The sequence below is a fragment of the Halichoerus grypus genome, chromosome 4 (assembly GCF_964656455.1).
Source record: "Halichoerus grypus chromosome 4, mHalGry1.hap1.1, whole genome shotgun sequence".
NCBI classification, from domain to species: Eukaryota; Metazoa; Chordata; class Mammalia; order Carnivora; family Phocidae; genus Halichoerus; species Halichoerus grypus.
The window spans coordinates 139,577,934-139,599,256 of record NC_135715.1 but is presented as its reverse complement, the minus strand read 5'-3'; the positions used below and the strand labels follow the sequence as shown (position 1 = coordinate 139,599,256).

Below are 21,323 nucleotides of genomic sequence, written 5' to 3'. Positions count from 1 at the left end.
AAGCCATGTACCTCCTTTGGTTGAAGACCAGAAAAGGCTGCAGCCAGAGACTGGGTTGGAAGAAGCTTTTGAGTAGGGTTATACAGTGGTCTTCCTCAGCTGTTTTCTCAGGGAATCTCGAGTGGCCCAGGGCCCCCCTCAATTCCTCTGAAATGGGTGCAGTTTCTCCTTTTGTTAGTCTTCATGCAGTGAAAGGCTCCTCGTCTGGTCCCATCTAGAAGAACACAAGTTTGGCAAATTTCTCAACAAGGGAAAAGAATGCATAAGTACATGAAGTCAGTTGCTTGATAGTATAGTATCCAGATGCCTTATTGAAATCTCTTTTCAGCTATAATAGGTGACTAGGAACTACATTGCCACTCACCAATCACTTCCTTACATCTGCTAACAGCTGCAACTCAGGCCAGGAAGTTCAAATTTTAATGCCCAAATCAAGGTGGTTGTTTTAATAGGAAAAATAACAACAACAACAACAAAAAAGACACTAGTATTCCCTCAAAAATGGGCCCTTAGGTAATACATACATTGAATTAATTCAACAGTCTCTCTTTCCTAATAACTTAGCTTTTGGATGTCATGGCTCAGCTGGGTTTTTTTTTCCTTCTCTATCTAATAAGCAGAATATTGGGTGATTATTAAGCTTAGAGATAATCTATGTAAACAGTCTCATAGAGTGCCCTGCAATATGGTTGATGTTGGCTCTAAAATGTATTTATAGAAAAGGCTTATAGGCTGCAATACTATTGAGGCAGATAAGGGATTTGCATTGAAATCTTTAATTATATAGCAAAGACATGCTTTTACCTGGACTATGTTTAGCTTGGATTGTAGTGAGGCCAATGGAAATCTGAAAGACTGTGGAAGACTATGAAAGAAAACCCTCTTACCCCAAGGCACTGCATACGATATTCATAAATTATAGCTATTTTTTTCCTTTAGAGAGAGAGACACATACATATATATATATATATAGAGAGAGAGAGAGAGAGGAGGGGTAGACAGAGACTCTTAAGCAGGCTCCATGCCCATCATGGAGCCCAACATGTGGCTCGATCCCACAACCCCAAGATCATGACCTGAGCCAAAATCAAGAACCAGATACTCAACCGAATGAGTCACCCAGGTGCCCCATAAACTACAGCTAATTTTATTATCTTAAGAACTGGTGTTACCTCACTGGGATACGCCAGTTTTGCTTTTGCTATCTTGTCTATGTCTCTACTTCCTGACTGAAAAATTATATTCATTTCTCACAAATTTTACAGTCTCCATATCAGTCTAAACTATGGGTATGTTTTTTATTAGTGATCCATTATAATTTTATGGGATAATTAAGTCCCTAGTTTTCCACTGTCCCATGAGGGCAATACTGAATTCAAAAGTATTTATACAAATATAGACCAGAGGTAGTAAAATGGAATCTAGAGCTATTCCAAATATATGACAAAGGAACAAAAGAAAATCCAGGATTTTTTTTGTACCATAGCAAATTTCCAGAGATCTTCAAACTAAGAATCCGAGAGAAAAGAATTAAAGTGTAAGAAATTTTCTTTTTATTTTAACTGAAAGAAAATCCAGTTTTTATCAGTGATATCCAAAAACATTAAAGCCTGACAAGTACAGGCTGAATCAATCTCTCTTTCACACACACACACACACGTGCAGGGTGAATCAATCTTTTCACACACACGTAGAGGCTGAATCAATCTTTACACACACACTCTTTACACACACACACACACACACACACACACACACACAAGTCGTTTTTTGGAGAGTTAGAGGAGTTAACAGGTTAGGGACACTTGGTCGTGCTTTTATTCCCACCCCACCCTGGAAAAGACTAGATCATAGATCTGTCCACCGTCTCTATATAGTGGTGAAATTTGGAGGATCGAGGCAGGGTGTAGCACCAAGTGTAAACCCTAAAGAAAGAGAAAGTCAGTGAAACCTCACCTCCTGACGACTGTGCGTCCGCCCGGCAGAGACTACGCCTCCCAGCATGCAACGCGGTCACGACCAGGACAGCGGCGCGACTGGACCGGAGCATGACGGGACGTGGAGTTTCGGTCCCCGAACTACCTGGAGGAGTTTCTTCTTTGCTAACGCCGCTCACACTCTGGAGTCTTGGTGACAGGCCATATATGAGATACATTAGTGACTCCTTTCTAACCCTAGTCTGGTCTTCACCCTGCAAAGTAACTTTGGAGTAAGCAAAAAGCCACAAAAAGAAAAAAACTGAAATATTCTTTGTGTCTTCCGTTTCCGGCGGGCTTGTTGCCGTGGTAACCAGCGCGCACCACCACCGCGGCGGTTATGGCCGGGCTGAGCGGCGCGCAGATCCCGGATGGGGAGTTCACCGCCGTCGTGTACCGCCTCATCCGCGATTCCCGCTACGCCGAGGCGGTGCAGCTGCTGGGCGGCGAGCTCCAGCGGAGCCCGAGGAGCCGCGCCGGCCTGTCGCTGCTGGGCTACTGCTACTACCGCCTGCAGGAGTTCGCGCTGGCCGCCGAGTGCTATGAGCAGCTGGGCCAGCTGCACCCCGAACTGGAGCAGTACCGCCTGTACCAGGCCCAGGCCCTGTACAAGGCCTGCCTTTACCCAGAGGCCACCCGGGTGGCCTTCCTCCTGCTGGACAACCCCGCCTACCACAGCCGGGTCCTCCGTCTGCAAGCCGCGATCAAGTACAGCGAGGGCGACCTGCCAGGGGCCAAGAGTCTGGTGGAGCAGCTGCTGAGTGGGGAAGGGGGCGAGGACGGTGGGGGCGAGAACGAGCCCGACGGCCAGGTCAACCTGGGTTGTTTGCTCTACAAGGAGGGCCAGTATGAAGCCGCGTGCTCCAAGTTCTTGGCGGCCCTCCAGGCTTCGGGCTACCGGCCTGACCTTTCCTACAACCTGGCTCTGGCCTATTACAGCCGCCGGCACTATGCCCCGGCGCTCAAGTACATCGCCGACATCATAGAGCGTGGCATCCGCCAGCACCCGGAGCTAGGTGTGGGCATGACCACGGAGGGCATTGATGTTCGAAGCGTTGGCAACACCTTAGTCCTTCACCAGACTGCCCTGGTGGAAGCCTTCAACCTCAAGGCAGCCATCGAGTACCAACTGAGAAACTATGAGGCGGCCCAGGAAGCCCTCACTGACATGCCACCTCGGGCAGAAGAAGAGTTAGACCCCGTGACCCTGCACAACCAGGCGCTCATGAACATGGACGCCAGGCCTACAGAGGGGTTTGAAAAGCTACAATTTTTGCTCCAACAGAACCCCTTTCCCCCAGAGACCTTTGGCAACCTGCTGTTGCTCTACTGTAAGTATGAGTATTTTGACCTGGCAGCCGATGTCCTGGCAGAGAATGCCCATTTGACCTACAGGTTGCTCACACCCTATCTCTATGACTTCCTGGATGCCATGATCACTTGCCAGACAGCCCCTGAAGAGGCTTTCATTAAGCTTGATGGGCTAGCAGGGATGCTGACTGAACAGCTCCGGAGACTCACCATACAAGTTCAGGAAGCAAGACACAATAGGGACGATGAAGCTGTCAAAAAGGCAGTGAATGAGTATGATGACACTCTGGAGAAGTATATTCCCGTGTTGATGGCCCAGGCAAAGATCTACTGGAACCTGGAGAATTATCCAATGGTGGAAAAGATCTTCCGCAAATCTGTGGAATTCTGTAATGACCATGATGTGTGGAAGCTGAACGTGGCTCACGTCCTGTTCATGCAGGAAAACAAATACAAAGAAGCTATCGGTTTCTATGAACCTATAGTCAAGAAGCATTATGACAACATCCTGAACGTCAGTGCTATTGTGCTGGCTAATCTGTGTGTTTCATACATTATGACAAGTCAGAATGAAGAAGCTGAGGAGTTGATGAGAAAGATCGAAAAGGAGGAAGAGCAGCTGTCCTATGATGACCCAGATAAGAAAATCTACCACCTCTGCATTGTGAATTTGGTGATAGGGACCCTCTATTGTGCCAAAGGAAATTATGACTTTGGTATTTCTCGGGTTATCAAAAGCCTGGAACCTTACCATAAGAAACTGGGAACTGATACCTGGTATTATGCCAAAAGATGCTTCCTGTCCTTATTAGAAAACATGTCAAAACACACGATCATGCTTCGTGACAGTGTTATTCAAGAATGTGTCCAGTTTCTACAACAATGTGAACTTTATGGCAGGAACATACCTGCCCTTATTGAACAACCCCTGGAAGAAGAAAGAATGCATACTGGAAAGAATACAGTCACCTATGAATCCAGACAGTTAAAAGCTTTGATTTATGAGATTATAGGATGGAATATATAGTCATGTCTGATAGTCTTTTATCATAATAGCTTTATATATCTGCATTTTATAGTTCTATCTATATTTGGCCATTGGCATCTTTACATTTGTCACATGTTAAACTTTGTACATTTGAAAATCATATTAATTAGATTAACCTTATTTTAAGTTTGACACCTAGAAAGATATATGAAAAATTCAAAACTGAATTGGGACTCTGTGTTTATTAGAACCTGTAGTGCCTATTTTCCCTCTCCTTTGTTATCATTTGTGCTTGGCTGTATTTAGAGAGTCCCCTGCACAGGGATTACAGTTTCCAGCACTATCTTGGCACTATCAAGCCCAGAACAGAGTAGTTAACATACAGGATTTCTGGGCTTTTAGTATTAAGTTTTAGGGATTATGTGTTCTATTCTCACAACTTACCCTCATATTAATTTGAAATGCACACATTTTGCATAGAGTTTAAGATGTTTTGGCAGGGTTTTTCAATAATGATTTAACACTTTCTGTAACCAAAATCCCTTAGGTGATAAATGTTTGGTTTCTTGTTTTCTTAATGTACAAGATTCAGTGGAAAATCTTGTGCCCTTAACAAAATTATGGTGCTATGGTATAAAGACAATAAACAATTGCTGAAGAAACAACTTTATGTAGTTTTCTTTTGTTCCATTTGTTAATAATGTGTACATATGAACAAGATATACTGTTACTCTTTTTTATAACTCTGTTTTCATTTATCCCTTGACAGTGACTGATAGCAAAGGTACCGTGAAAACTTAGTTCTTAATTCCTACCTATTTAGGATAGGTTAATGCTGGAGTTGTTTCTGTGCTGTAGCTTCTCTGGTAAGGAAAAATCTACACAATTCCCATGACCCCGCCAAACTTCTTTCCTACCTCTATCACAGATGAAAAGTTCTGAAACCTTATCTGGTAGATCCATAATGCTAGTTTCACACCCACAACATTTCCAGGGAGAACTCCACTCATTCTGCTTAGGGATTTCATTTTCTAAATCCTATATAAGCTTTACTATTTGTTCACCCACCCTTTTTCTATCCATAAATGTAACTGTCAACCCCAACTTGACCTGATTCAGAAAAAAAAACGTATTAGGTTGAATTGTATGAAATTGTATGAAACTAGCAGTTTCTCATGGTTCAATCAGACAGCTTTCAAGTAATAGTGAATCCCTGCCATAATGAGATGATTTTTTTCCTTCAAGGATATACAGACAAGGTATGCACAGCATAAATCCTCTGTAGCATGACTTCCTGGGTGCTCAAGTTCTATTAGATCTATCAGAAAATTTGGCCTACCATGAAGTCCAATAGTTTTAAGTTTATAAGCATTTTTAACCTTAATTACGTATGCTGATAACCATTTACCATAGATGTTTGATCCCATGTTTGGAGGACAATCGATGTTTAATGACCTCTTCAGTATATCCCACAGCACAATTCTATATCTGGGAAATGGTCTTTGTTTAACAACTTTTGTACTAAAAATATTGCTGCTTCTTTGTGCAGTAGCTCTATGCCCTTCTCAATCTCCATAGCCCCTTAAGATTAGGAAAGTAAATGAACTGAAATCTTATTTTCAACAGCCATGTTAAAATTCTGGTGTTTTTGCACATTTCCTCTATTTTTTTTCTTAAAAAAAAAAAAACAGTGTAAGTAATGTTAACCACCCAAAAGCAAATGTTTTCCAGATTCCCTTTTGCAAATAGCCTGGCCTTTATTCAGTCACATTTTATTTATCCAGGTGCTGCGTGTTTGTGGTTTGCATGTATGTGTAATTTAGCTTTCCAGAACATAAAAAGCTTTTCAGAACAGTTTTTAACCCCTTGCCGCTGGGCAGCTGGGATTTCCTGGTTAGTAATGAATCAGGAAATCCTGACTGCTCCTACCACTGAGTAAAGGAATAAACGTCAATCATGGCATTTGTCCCCTTCCTTACCCAGGCTCTCCGGAGAGGCAGCCCCTCAGATTAACAGACTGCTGCCTGGTAACAGCAAAGAATCTTGAACCACACCTATAAAGCTGCCCAGTCTTCTGAATGTTAGAGGAGACTGAGAAGGGTGAGGACATTCCTAACTCTTCACTTACTCTTCTTTATTTTTAGGATATATATATATATATTTTTAAGATTTTGTCAGAGAGAGGGCGCCTGGGTGGCTCAGTTGGTTAAGCGACTGCCTTCGGCTCAGGTCATGATCCTGGAGTCCCTGGATCGAGTCCCGCATCGGGCTCCCTGCTCGGCAGGGAGCCTGCTTCTCCCTCTGACCCTCCCCCATCTCATGTGCTCTCTCTCTCTGTCTCAAATAAATAAATAAAATCTTTAAAAAAAAAAAAAAAAAAAAAAGATTTTGTCAGAGAGAGAGAGTGTGAGAGAGCACAAGCAGGGGGAGTGGCAGGCAGAGGGAGAAGTAGACTCCCGGCTGAGCAAGAGCCCAATGCGGGACTCGATCCCAGGAGCCTGGCCTGAGCGGAAGGCAAGTGTTTAACCAGCTGAGCCACCCAGGTGTCCCAGGATATATTTCTTTTAAACTCACCTTTGGAAGTACTTAGCTCTGCTTATTGATACTATGACACTAACAAATGACTTTACAATGACTCTATATTTTGCCATTTAACTGAAGGCTTTCATCCCTAAAGCTCTGATGTAAAGTTTTGGTCTGTGCTCCTACAACATTATGTATTCAATGCTAAAAGCACTTTTCTTGACAAAAAAGATTTCTGTATATTTCTAAAGCTTTTACTCCTTTTTCTTCATTATGTCTGCATGGTATATTTTAAAGGGATCGAAGATTAAATCCAGTATTTCAAAATCCTAGTCAACCCCCCCATCTCCACGTGTTCAGAATATAAGCCTGTGTTTGTACACAAGTAGTTATTTCTATTTTCTCAGACATGAATAAGAGCTTGATCTTTCCATGCAGAACAACCAGCAGACTCCTTTGATCAGTGATCTGACTGCCTGCCAGTGGATTCCCATTCCTCCTGACATCCTTCTTTGAATTTGGCCTCAGCTGTGGCTCGAATGTTCACACTAACTCCATCTGTGAGGTCAGATGTACAGTGACTACCTCTGACCTACTCCTAAGAAGCCAGGAACTGGGAGAACTGTGGGCTAGAGGGAGGTCATTGGGCGATGAGACACCAGGCAATGAAATCATAGGAGATGATCTCACTCTCTCCCTGCAGGGTGATATAGGAATATAGAGGCCATAGAGGTTATGGCCTCTCAAACCTGAGGAGCACCCAGATCGAATCCATATAGAACTGCCAGTGATAGGTTTGGCCCCAGATTCTAACAAACAGATTTGTTTGTGGAGGGCTATGGGGTTGATGCCCAAATAAATAAATTTACAAAAAAATGTGAGATAAGAAAGGGTAAATGGCTTGAAGGGGAAGCTTTAAGGGAACAACTTTCTGAGCCGTCTGTCCTATAATCCTTGCTTGGGCTTATTTCCACATTGGCATACAGAGGGTTAGCAGTGCTGGAAGTCTGTCCAGGTAAGTAGGGTATAGCTATTAAAGTACCTAATTTTTAAAGGATAACATCACCAAAGTGAAACCTTTCAAGTGAACACACCAGCATTTTTGAATGTAAGTTTTGTCTTGGGTTCCTTAGTCTTTTTCTTAATGGCTATAGGTGATCTAGAAACACCTTGGAGATTGTGGTTTCTTGACAGTATTCTCTGACACATTCCTAGCAATGGTGTGACTTGCAGCTCACTATCTACCATTCACTAACTACCTCTTATTCTTTGTTGTCTTATCACTGAGACTAAAGTGACATTTGGGCTTTTTTGTATTCACTTATTGGGCTGTACCCAGAGTATTAAACAGAACATTTTGTGAAGAGCCAATAACTCTGGGTTCTTGGTTGTCCAACCACAGAAGCACCATGACCATAACCACCAGATTCTAAACTTACACTTTCATTCTAGCTATAAGACACATGCAACTTTTTTAGTACCCTAATGTAGCTCAAATCCTTCAGCAGCAACTTTAAGTCTTAAATTAGCAGTTTTAAGAAACTGTGACTTTCCGTAGATGGGCTCCAGATTATAAAACATTTCCTTAATCTTAACAGTTCTTTCAATTTCCAGTCTCTCTATGGGAAGGTATATAACTTGGAGAAACAGGTGTTCTCACATTTTTAAGTGCAGCTCACAGGAATATAGTATTAAAAGTTATAAAAATGCAAATTTATTAAGTCCATCAAATACAGCACTTCCTTTGTAAGTTTCATATTAAACGTATAAAGGCACCAATACAGGACCTTCTGGATTAAACATTTACAGAGCAAGACAGCATCTGAGACAAAAGGTGTCCCGGCATTTTCTATGGTGTGTAGTCATGAGACAGCGGCTTCCACTTCGTAGCTAAGAGAGACTCCATTTCCTTACTTGTGCCCTTCTGTAGAGGGCAATGACTAATAATCTACTTTAAAAGCAGAAATTCTGTATACATCACAGATACCCAGTACAAGCAGCCTAGAGCAGTGAAGCAGCCAGCAGAGGGACTGGCTTTAGTCAGACCCACTTGCCAGCTCCTAACGGTTGATGTTACTCAACCTCACTAAACCTCAGTTATTTCACCAGTTAAAAAAAAAAAAGGATGATACCACTCACTTCACAGGATTGTTATAACAATAATTACCTCTTGTCTAGGGTTAAATCTCAGCACAGTGTCTGGCTAATAAAGGATGAATTAAAAAGTAAATTACCAATGCAATAATCATTCCTAGGGTATTATTCAGCAAAAATATCTAGACTTAATCAGAATCACTGAGACCAAGTTAGAAGGGACCCTAGAGATTTTCATTTTATGAAAGAAATTAGTTCCAAATAGGGAAAGTGACTTGTAGGTGGTAGAGGAAAATGGAGCGCACACAAAATTTCAGAACAGAACTCTTTCCATTGTGTTCTTAGGCTTTAGAACTCCATCCTCTTATTTTACAGCTGTATAGTGACAAGATTTCGATTTTTAAAGAGTACCTTCCCAGGTGTAATGTGGATGAGATACAAAAGATGTGACAGAACTGTGTAAGAATGGATTTATGAGGTTGTCCACCAGCCAATACTAGACCCATTCAACAGATCGTGTCAGAAAATGGGTTTGAGTATATTGAAAATAGAGACATGCTCCTGAGGCCAAACATAGGCAAAAGTAAATGCAATGGCTCATTTGCTTTTCTGATAGGGTAGCACAAAAAACTTGAGCAGCAAGCTTCATCAAAGGATTTCAGTCTGGCAGCTGACAATGTTAAGTAAATGTAATTGCATGTTTAATGTTTGTCTGAAATAATTGTTGATTCACTGGGGGGAAAAAAGCCTATTTGTGGACAAAATATAAAAATGTAAAGTGGACAATAGCATGTCAAGTGGAAGAATAGATGCCTGAGCCCCGAATGCTCTTTCATGGTGTTATTGGGCAGACCCTTGTGTACTACAGCTATCTCTCATTACTTGCAAGAGAATCCAGACATAATATGTGTCACTTCTACTAAGGACCCAAAACTGGATGGAACAAGAAATATTCTGGATGAGTCAAGATTCTAAAATTTTGAAACTCTGGAATTAAATCCAGCAAGATACAAATTTTAGTAAGGATAAATATAGGTAATTGGACTTTAAAAAATCAGACTCCAGGGAGATGTGGCCAAAACGGCATATGCAGAAAAGACATGCTTTGTTAAATTCAAGTTCAGTGTGAGGTAGTACAATGTCCATCAAAAATGCATTTATTAGTGACTAGAATAAGGAAATCATTGCTACTACTCTGGCACATGTAGGCCTAGACACTTCACTTAAACTTCAAAGAGGGGGTGCCTGGGTGGCTCAGTTTGTTGAGCATCCAACTCTGATTTCAGCTCAGGTCATGATCTCATGGGTCGTGGGATCCAGCCCCACTCAGCGTCAGCCTGTTTGAGATACTCTCTCTGCCCCTCCCCCCTGCTTGCTCATGCACTCTCTCTCTCTAAAAGAGAAAAAATAATTAAAATTTTAAAAATGAAATAAAATTTTGAGGTGCCTGGGTGGCACAGTCAGTTAAGCGCTGACTCGGTTTTGGCTCAGGTCATGATCTTGGGGTTGTGAGATTGAGCCCTGTGTCAGGCTCTGCACTCAGCGAGGAGTCTGCTTGAGACTCTCTCGCCCTCTCCCTCTGCACGCCCCCCCCCCGCGCTAAAATAAATAAATCTAAAAAAAAAAAGAACATCAAAGAGACACATATGAAGAGACTGGGATGGTGAAGGTCTAGAACTCACAGGAGCAAAAGCTGACTGGAGAAGACGTGGGGGAACACGAGCTGCCTTTAAACATGGGAAGAGCTGCCCTTCAAGAGAGCAACTGGACAATTCTTTATGACTACAGAGATAAAAGTTACATCAATGAATAGAAGAGGAAGGCAGATTTCAGTCTAATAAACAAAAACCTCTTAATACCTGAAGATTTAAAGTTGGAAAAAGCTTCCTGGAAAGGCAATAAATTGCCATTTGGTAACAGCAAATGTTCAGGAAGACTGGTTATCTGTGGCCTGGGGGATAGGGGAAATTAGACAATTATGTTTGGGAAAAGGTAAGATGAGAGGATTTCTAAGGTTCATTCAGTCCAAGCTTATATGAGTCAGGCAGAAAACTTCTTTAATTAATTAAGAGCTGAAATCTTAGTGAGACAAGTGATTATGAAATGAACCAAGTAAGATTAGGTTCAACAGGTTTGATCCTCAGTCATTTCAGAGCCCAGAAAACTACAACCTTCCCTCCAGTATAGGAGCCACAGGCAGGGACAAAATCGGTATCTGTGCACACGTCATTCACTAATAGAGAGGCTACTCATGGGTACGCACTATATACTATCCATTCTCTGTCAGTAGAGCATGATGCTGACAAAAAAGGTTAAATGGAATCAGTATGAAATAAGCAACAATTTCTGTAACAATGAGTGGTTTTGATATTGTTTTATTTCTTCCCAGCACATCTTAAAAATCACACATGGGCATTTGCTTATAGAACAGTACAGTCTAGGAAAAGCAATAAAAGGAGAATCCAAACATACACCAAAAGCACAGTATATAGACTATGTTTTGAGCCCTTGTGGAAAACAGTATGGCTCAGTTTGAACTGACAAAGCTGTGCTGAAATCTCTCAGGAACTTCCCGTCCCACTACATATCAACATTTAAACTATAAATGTAAAGAGAAGAACTGTTTGTATGCATTAGTTACAGCAATATAATGGCTTACATACAAGAGCTTACCCACATGTAGTTCCCAAAAGATTACTACAGTACTGGCAGGAATATACACTGCCTTGGAGGAAGACTCAGGATAAGATATTATTCAAGTCAAGTTGTATCAGAGCCAAAGTATTTCACAGGCTTAGCAAAAAAGGACAAAAATTAAGAAATATAATCTACACATATTTCTCATAAGATTTATCATTGTCCAGGAACAGAAATACTCATTATTCTGAAGGCACCATCACAGAAAAAAAGACTGACACACAATATAAGGAATAGAACCCCCCCCCCCCCACAGGCCCTGCTCCTCAGGGAGCTGTGTGAGCTAACATCCAAAAGCATGTAGTGGGTGTCTCAGGGACTGAATGAGTAGAGCACATCCACTAAGCCACATCTTAGGGCTACTAAGTTGGGACAATAGGAATGAAAATCTAAGAATGAAAGTACATATAAATCCCATCAACTGAATGGATATATGGAGTACAGGTCCACCATATAATCAGTGAAACAGACTAGATGATCTGAACCCACACTGTGGAAAGGATTTTCAGTATTTCTACATATAACTACTTAATTCCTGACATATTCTTGAAGAGGAATAGCCCTGAACTACTAAACAATCTCAGTCTTTAAAGACTTATTTATCCTCTCCCACTCATTTTAAACGATGGCTATTTCATGGGGAAAAAAAAAAAAAATCCCAACAAGGCACTGTGAACTTTTGGGGATATTCCTTACGAGGCCCAAAAAAATAATTATTTATAGAAACTGTATACCAGTACAAGCATTTCATGTCCTTTACGGATATGTGAACAAGATTACTTTAAGGGTTAAACAATAGGTTTCACTGGGTGCTCATGTTGTTCATGAGAACACTGCTAACAATAAGATGCCTGAAAAACAGGTATTTGTGATGCTTAGAAATCCACACTAAAACATTTTTCTTTTCCTTCTCTCTCCCTCTTAGATTTGGAAGTTCAGTCTCTGAAAAACGTTCTTAATGATATTTAATGTATTATTTTTCTTCCTTGTGGGAAAAAAAGGGTTCTAAAACAATCTCCTTTGGGAACCAAAAAAAGAAATCTTTTCATGTTCACAGAACTCAAGTTACTAATTCTGTGATGGTTCTTTGGCTTGAGTGTTCCATATATCAGTGGTCCTTACATTCGCTAAGGAATTGCTGTGGTTAGAAGAGCACAGTGCTCATTCTCCAAGGATCTTCCTAGGTTCAAACTGGAATGCTTCAGGTTCACGGGAGACTAAACACCTCCTAGGAATATAACATTGATTTAAAAAATAATTAGAGTGATAATATCTAGCTAACTATATTCTAAAGGGGCTTGATTATGCATCATTAATTATAAAATTTTGTTTTCAAATCAGTGGAAATATGAAGATGAAAAACTAAAATTGAAAGAAAAAGGGGCACCTGGGTGGCTCAGTCAGTTGGGCGGCTGCCTTCAGCTCAGGTCATGGTCCCAGGGTCCTGGGATCGAGCCCCGCATCGGGCTCCCTGCTCGGTGGGAACCCTGCTTCTCCCTCTCCCACTCCCCCTGCTTCTGTTCCCTCTCTTGCTGTGTCTCTCTCTGTCAGATAAATAAATAAAATACTAAAAAAAAAAAAAAAAAAAATTGAAAGAAAAACCCATATGCAAACAGAACAATGAGCTTCCCACTCCCTTTAAAGAAAACAAAATCTCTTAGACCTGGGTGCATTTTATTAATAATATATTTTTCTGTAACCTGTGGTGTTACAAGTAGTTTTTTACAAATTCCACACTAAAGACAAACAGTGTGGTTTAGGAAGCAGAAAGCCAAGTAACTTACATCCTTCATAGCAGAAACTCTATTCGATAGTTAAAAAAATTCTTTTACATTTTCTGAATTTCAGCATCAATGTATACATTCTTTCCTTTTCAGGACACTGAAATTAATAACAATTCAATGAATATATTGACATATGGTTCATTTGGAGCCTTGAGCAAAGCCGCGCTTCCAATCACTCGTCAAGCCAAAGGTGATTCTGGATTCTTCAATCCAAAACTAGCACTTGTTATTTTCAGCTTTTCTCCCACCATGAGCTAAGCCCTAATTAAAAGCAAAGTTGCCAAAGATTAAGTGGTAAACGAAAAGCTATTAAAGCCGTCCTTAATGCCTGTCTCAGTGTTTCTTAAAACGTAGACACTTTCCACAGCATTCCATTGTGGCTGCTTCAAGCACCAGCCTATGCAGCTTGTGAATCAATCCATAAAAACTGTCTGTGTTCTACACTTACACAGAATAGATGCTCAACCACACCCAGCCCCATTTGAACAGCTGAGGTTACACACTTCAGCTTGGGACTACAGGGCTTCTTTGATCAGCTCTGGTTAAGAAGCTGTAGGTAAAAAAGGAAAGGACAAAGAAAAGTCTCTGGAGCCAGCATGCAGAAAGGCATTCTCAAAAATGTAAGCTAGGACTTAGCAGTTACTAAGAGAATATTCTGAAAACCAAGTTTCCTTGCAACCATCTGTACCTGACACAGTATACACACTGATGGAAGCTCATCCTTTATTGCGCTTTTGTTTTCCAAAATACATCAACACAACTACATTTACGAAGGCTTCCAGCTTCATAAATAACTCTTAAGTAATAGTACTAAATATGTAAGCATTTAGGAAGTAAACTCCCAATTCTTCCAAAGAGGAAAGAATTCAATCCTTTCTTTGTGGTAAAATGCTGGGCACAATAAGCATGTGGCTTCTACAGTTCTTACAAACTAAAAAAGCTCAAGTTACTCAGTATAAGACGAAATTCACTTACGCACTATATTTTGCACCAAACATTAAGGCATCAGTCTCTAAGGGTCAATAAAGCCTGTTCATATTGAGTCTTTAGTATTCAATGCCACTTCTCACTAGCAGCAAGTTCCTAGTCCCACTAAAACCTCAACCCAAATGTGACATCAACAAATACTAGAAATATGACTAATTTAAGAAAGACAAGTCAATGTTTATGCTGTACTAAAAACCAAATAGGTTATGAGCTTTTAAAATTTTAAACAAACTTATTCAAAGTGAGTTTAAAAGCCTCACATAAACAACGTACTCCAGGCTTTAACTTTTATGAAGCCATTTTCAGATATTTCAGAAATATGAGGCAAGGTTTAAGTGCCTCTGTGCATAATCAAGAACCCAGTTCTCCACAGAAACTAAGTATATGCTGAGGTATCTCTCAGAAGCAGGTGTGAGAGTGGGGAAAAAGGCTTTCTGATTTACTAAATCAGAGTCAAACAGCACTGGTGTTGAGTGTTCATGTGTTTCAAAATAATCCCTGTAGAAATGATACCAAGAACAGAATGTAGTCATCACTATAAAATCAAGGTTGGGGAGTCCTGCATACATGGGAGAAGAAAAACCAAGATATAAATCACTAATTTCCATAAGGTTCATGTAGAACAGTGAACACAACAATTTCCAGCTGTGACATTTATAGTTTCCTAATACCAAATACAGATTTCTGAGGCTGTTGAAATCTGAACTCCCTGGGAAAAAATGTTATAACAATCACGTGCAAAGGAATGGATCTGCTTATGAATCTGGAAATTTTATTTAAAAAAATTACTCAGAAACATGTATACACTCCAGTGAGATATTAGTACTGTATTAAATTTTACATTTTGATCACCAGTTAGAGAAATTACCTTCATGAATAGATAGATGCATTTTATAAAGCTGAGATTTTTATAATTCTAGAGGCAAGTGTAATTTCCTCATCAAGCATCCAACTATTTCAAATAGCAAGGGCTTTTAAAGCTAAGATCTGCTGGAAATTTTACAATTAAAAATAAATCACCAATGAAGAGAGGCAGCTTCTAATAAATAAATATTTAGTTTTTGTTATTAAACTGATATTTAATTTTGATTTGCTTACAGATTTTATTAGTTTGAGGCCAATTTTATTAAAAATTATTTATCATTTTGAAGTCTTAAAAATACCATTTTGTCAATTTAAATTTTTACTTTTCTGGTTAAGTATACTTCAGATAAAAAAGGTATCAAACTGCCCAAAAATACTTTGGAGCCGTTGCTACATAGACAGACAGTGTGTCCTTTTAAAGGATCGTGTGCACTTTGACTTACATTATCTGATGAAGTATTAATTTTAAAAAATTATCAAAAGTTAGGTATTGCATTAAGAAAAGAATCCATCCCAAAATGTGAATCATGAACCTTGACAGACAGTGATTCAAAGTAATCATTTCACTTATTTTAATATCCAGGTTTGAATGTAAAAATGTTTGCTAAATGTGATTAACATTCTCCCTATTATTTAAGAAATATGATATTTCAAACTTTTGATTATGGCATGTGTACTAATACATTTTTTCAAAATTTAGGTTAAACCAGTAATTTAAAAAAGGCATTAAACCACTATTAAAAACTAAATTGAAACTTTACTTCTATATGAAAATTTATCATGTTGTTTGGGCTAATGAAAAAAAAATTTGTCACTGAAACTTGAGGTTTTCAAATTCAATAGTTAAACGGTAACTGTGTTTCGTTAGCCAAACGATTCTTTGAACTGGAGATATTAAGTGTAAGGGGGCTTCCTTCTTCTGTTTCTGTGGCAGCTTCTTCTGCATCTCAGCAACAAGAATGTGAAATCAGAAACATTAGGACTCTTAAGCTGAATAAAGGCATTCATTTCACGGTAAACCTGTTCTTCACATACAATGAGTGATAAGTCAGCTTTTCTTATACAACATATCATAAAGGAACTAGGATATAACAAGAGGTTATTTCAGTTATACACATACAACTCATACCTCAGTAGAAACAGAAACATGGAGAACAAAAACATGTCCCCTAACAACAATTTTTAGACTGATTTAAGGTTCTGTAACTGCATACTAATTTCAAAGAAAAATGTAGGCCAAGCACCTCACAGAACTGCAGGTATCCTAAATAACAGGTTGCCTACGTTCTTTCATGAGTACCCTCCTTAATGGCCCACTCACACTAGAATGTGTAATCACTCCTCAACGGAATCCTTCCCTTAATACCGGCTTCCCAGAAACGCCCTTTTAAAAAGAGGCTAGATAAGCAGTGGATGACACCAAAATCTGCCTTTGTTCCCAAGGGGAAGCATCAATACAGACCAGCTGGCAGCATCTTCCTTTGAAATAACAACTAGCAGCCTTGTGCTGCCTGACTAAAATTTGAAATGACAACCAATTGGCGGTAAACGGATGCACCTACAATGAGAGAGATTTAGAAATACCATCTGTCAATCCATAGATGTAGAAACAAAACAAATACAGAATGAAACAACTTATTTTCAACCAAAAAAAAATTTTGCTGAAATACAGTCCATGATATATTTGATTACTGGTATAACCATAGTTGAAGACTTAAAAAAAAAAAAGTGACATTTTTCGTAACAACAGTAATAGATTTATAAAAGGTTTTTGTTTCCAAAGATGTTATTGGGGTCCACATATTCCTTGACAGACTTCAGCATCCCAAAGCCGACATCAGAGATACTTTCCTTTAGCCACTGCTTCCGTAACTTGCCCACTGGAAAAACAAAATCAAAAATGCTTCAATATACACTATGATGCTAGGAACCAATCAATCTTGTGACCATGAATGAACAAACACTGTGTGATAAATGCTTTTATTCAAAAATGAGAAATGTTTTGCTTTATTTGATTTATTGAGCCCACCAGACTATCAAGCTCATTAAGCCCAATGTACTCCCAGGGGAAGCCTGAGCTCCACAGCGTCTCCTTTCTCTGTAAACTATGAAACGGAGATGAAGGAAGCTTGGGCTGAGACTGGGGCCCACTTTACAAAGAACAAAATGAGAAAAACATGCTTTTCAAAAGAACCTATCTCCTGTCTTACCACCAAAACACGCCAAAGTTTCAGAGAAAATGAAGTTAACTAAAGAAAAGCATCATCTCCAGATGAATTTTTTGGGATTATAGCAAAAATAGCAGGATATATACATCCATAAAACATTTTAACACTTAAAATAATTAAGAAAATCTGAACCTTTAATGGGTTTAAGAAAAAAATGTGGTTATGAAACTTTCATTTGCATTTTATTTTCATATTACTTTTAAATAAATTTACATGTTCCCAAATAATGGTTATTTTCTTCTTACTGTTTTTCCAGAATTAGAGATTTTTTTAGGCACTAAATCCTAATCCAATTTAAACTTAATCTTCTACTTTTATACATTGTATAATGTTCCCCTTCTTTGTTTCTAGCTCTTGCTAATTTGAGAATAATGAAGTAATATGATGATCCACAAATAAATTATCTTTTTAAGGGCACCCAAGGAAAAAACAAACTTTCCTAAGTATAACTTTTATAAGAAATGATATGTACTTAATCTGTAAAAAAATTTTGAAATGTTAACTTGCTTTGGCATTAAGAAAAGCAAAGCAATATGCTAATTTATCTGTGGCAAAATGGATAAATCTTTTAATTTACAGATAGGCTTATTTGTATTTAGTACTTTTCAAATGTATTATTGTAATAATTGAATTCAAATGGTCATTTTCCACAAATGTTCATTAATGATCCAAAGTCATCAACAGTGATTTAATTGGCCAACTGAAATGGAAACCTTCTTTCATTAAAGTATTCAGCCTGTCATTCTAAAATGCAATCTCATTTATCAGGCTGCAGTGATACACTGCAGCATCTGCCATTTGGAACCTTAAATACCATTTCAGGCTCCACTCAAACCATCTTTGTGTCCAGTTCTCCAGGAAACTATCAAATTGTCATTAAAATTATAGCATGATTTCCTTAGAAAGCAAAGTATTTCTGCTTGACTTCCAGAAATAAAAAAAGTTTGCTGGTATTAAGATGGGGAAAAATGAGATACAGCAGAAAAAAATCTTAAATTCAAAAAGAAAAAACAAACAAACCATTTAAAAGAAGCTCTAAAACTGGAAGCCAAACAAAACAAATTCTTATTCATGAGCTCTCTACCACCAAAAAGATGTTCTACCTGGTCCTCCTACTATCTCTCTAAAGGACAACTCACCACAATGCTTTAGCCTTGGTTTTGTCATCTTCAAAGGGATTACAATCTATGAACTCCTTCACCTCAAATAGCCTATGATTTTAAGCGTTCAAAAAAATTGCAAATCAGTTATTTTCAGATTTGCTCCAAGGGATTAAAAAAAAAAAAAAGCAACTACTCTGTGAGTGATAGAAGTCGCATTATTATAAGCTACCCACACTGAGGCAGCTCAAGAGAGGGGTGAAGAGCAGTCAATGCTAGTCTCCACTATTATCTGTAATATAGTTTCACTGAATGTGTCCTGTGGTTATGGATGTAATTGTCCTGAAAACACTGCAAACAACTGCTCCAACAAGATGGAGCACATTAGAACCTCAGCAGGATGCCCAACAGCTAGCTTGTCTGCCTGGTTTTACACCTCTAGTAATAATGCAATTCCACAAGGAGCTGAACCATCGTCTGAGAAGCCACCCAACAGCCACTGCATATTTAATGAAGTTGCTCACCAAGCGCTGGAAAACAGAAGGTGCTTGGAGTGCATCATTAGTTCTGTCAGAAGGATAATTTACACATCTATCTTGTCAAATTTTCTATGGTTTATACTTTTACAATAATCAATCTAACATACATTTGATTAGTGAACTAGAAAGTAAAAAAAAAAAAAAAAAAAGCAGTACAGGCAAAATGGCTGTGGCCCCTCATAAACATATTTAATGAAAGAATTTAACCCCTTGATGGCAGAGGTCTGCGAGCTTCTTCCTTCAGTGATAACAGAATTTGAACTGAGGTCAGAAATCATGGCCTATATAATTAAAACAACCAGGAATCTTTTTAGTTTTGCTTAACAATTTAAGTCAGCTACACTGTAGGATAAATGTACAGACAGAAAACATAGTTTAAGTTAAAATGCTCAGCCTTTCAACCTTTTAAGACTGTGAGTAGAAATAGTCTTCATAAAATGCTAAAGACCCTTCAGTGGCTATCTCAGATGAATCAATAAATCAAAACAACAATAACAAAATACCAAAGACCGTAATCTCAAAGAGAAAGCACGCTTCAAAGTAGAAGACTTTCATTCTAGAGCTAAACAACATAATAATGTCCTTTGTACAATCCTTATTTGCACTGCTAGGCATTCAGAAATTAGCTGACTGTACTGGTCTGGATACATGTAACACACATGTGCACAAGTACACGTGAGCATAAAACATTTGTAGAGCTCATTTTACAAATGGAAGAAATGACACTCTGTCCTTTATGTAGCACGTCATATTTGGGGGAGGGGAGAATGGATAAGAATAGCAAATGACAGGCAGCTGAAGACTATTTCAGCATCCCTTGTGTGCATTCACACAAGTTATTCATGACAAGACATATGTACATTCTTACCACTGAAGCTTATGCCTCTTTCTGAACCTGGATTATCTGACATGGGATATTCATGACTACTGACTCAACTATATTCTTTTGACTTCTGATTTTCCAGAAGTATAAACCTAGTCTGAGAGCTAACAATAGAGCTACAAAAAGCCAAGATAGGGACCTTGTACTTCACAATTCACAATTATCCTAAATATATGCAGGTATTTAAGAGTCTTAGATATATTTTTAAAGATACAAAAACTTGGGCGCCTGGGTTGCTCAGTCAGTTAAGCGTCTGCCTTTAGCTTAGGTCATGATCTCAGGGTCCTGGGATCAAGCCCCGCATTGGGCTCCCTGCTCAGCAGGGAGTTTGCTTGTCCCTCTCCCTCTACCCCTCCCCCCGCTCGTTCTCTCTCTCTCTCACAAAAAAAATAAATAAAATCTTAAAAAAAACAAAATACAAAAAATATAGACCAGCTAAGTGCTGAACATTATCAAAACTGATGGGAAAATTCTTTTTCTGCTTAAATTAAAAGTGGAATTCACCTTTTTACAATTTAATATCTCATGTATATACAGATTGGATAAAACAAGTATTTTATGTTCCTCAACAATATACAGTACATTTTTTTAAAATTACTTTTCGGGGCGCATGGGTGGCTCAGATGGTTAAGCGTCTGCCTTTGGCTCAGGTCATGATCCCAGGGTCCTGGGATCGAGTCCCGCATCGGGCTCCCTGCTCCTTGGGAGCCTGCTTCTCCCTCTGCCTCTCTCTCTCTCTCTGTCTCTCATGAATAAATAAATAAAATATTTTTTAAAAAAATTACTTTTGGAAGAGAGGAAATGGAAGCCTTTAGGGACAGTATTTGAAATCACAAGTTCAACAATCCCCTTTGGATGCTAACAGCTCCAAGAAAGAATGCATTTTGTGGTATGAATGACCAAACATGTACGGGGAGTACTGGGAGCGTTGGGTGTGAGAAATGTGGACATGGTAGCCAGCCTAGTCACCAAAAATTATCTGGAACTACTCTTTATGGTCTAAGGGACTGAAGGCTTAGCAGAAGCTACCAAATAGTCCTGTTTTAAAAGGGATAAATCTGGGGTCTGCTAGCCAGAGTTCTTTTTAAAAAAGCTAGACAAATTAAAAACTTTTTGAATTATGGGGGCGCCTGGGTGGCTCAGTTGGTTAAGCAACTGCCTTCGGCTCAGGTCATAATCCTGGAGTCCCGGGATTGAGTCCCGCATCGGGCTACCTGCTCCGCAGGCAGTCTGCTTCTCCCTCTCCCGCTCCCCCCTCTTGTGCTCTTTCTCTCTCTCACTCTCTCTCTCAAATAAATAAATAAAATCTTAAAAAAAAAAAAATTAAAAAAATAAAAAAAAAAATAAAA

The 21,323-nt window shown here is 39.1% G+C and overlaps 2 protein-coding genes across 3 annotated transcripts in view; one reads left to right on the top strand and one right to left on the bottom strand.

The window, feature by feature from the left end:
* The first annotated feature begins 2,072 nt into the window (after positions 1-2,072).
* Positions 2,073-4,940, top strand: IFT70B (intraflagellar transport 70B). The gene has a single exon (XM_036099161.2). It carries the CDS (start codon positions 2,317-2,319, stop codon positions 4,312-4,314), a length of 1,998 nt encoding a protein of 665 aa, XP_035955054.1. The 5' UTR covers positions 2,073-2,316; the 3' UTR covers positions 4,315-4,940.
* A 6,311-nt stretch (positions 4,941-11,251) lies between these two features.
* Positions 11,252-21,323, bottom strand: part of AGPS (alkylglycerone phosphate synthase) — a 187,871-nt gene continuing 177,799 nt past the window's right edge. For both annotated transcript variants that reach the window (XM_078071030.1, XM_036099188.2), the window contains exon 20: positions 11,252-17,104. In XM_078071030.1, coding sequence (XP_077927156.1) covers positions 16,983-17,104 — 122 coding nt within the window. In that variant the 3' untranslated portion in view covers positions 11,252-16,982. The remainder of the gene's footprint in view (positions 17,105-21,323) is intronic.

Excerpts from the sequence above, each read along its gene's own strand:
- IFT70B (XM_036099161.2), top strand. The coding sequence starts at position 2,317 with ATGGCCGGGCTGAGCGGCGCGCAGATCCCGGATGGGGAGTTCACCGCC.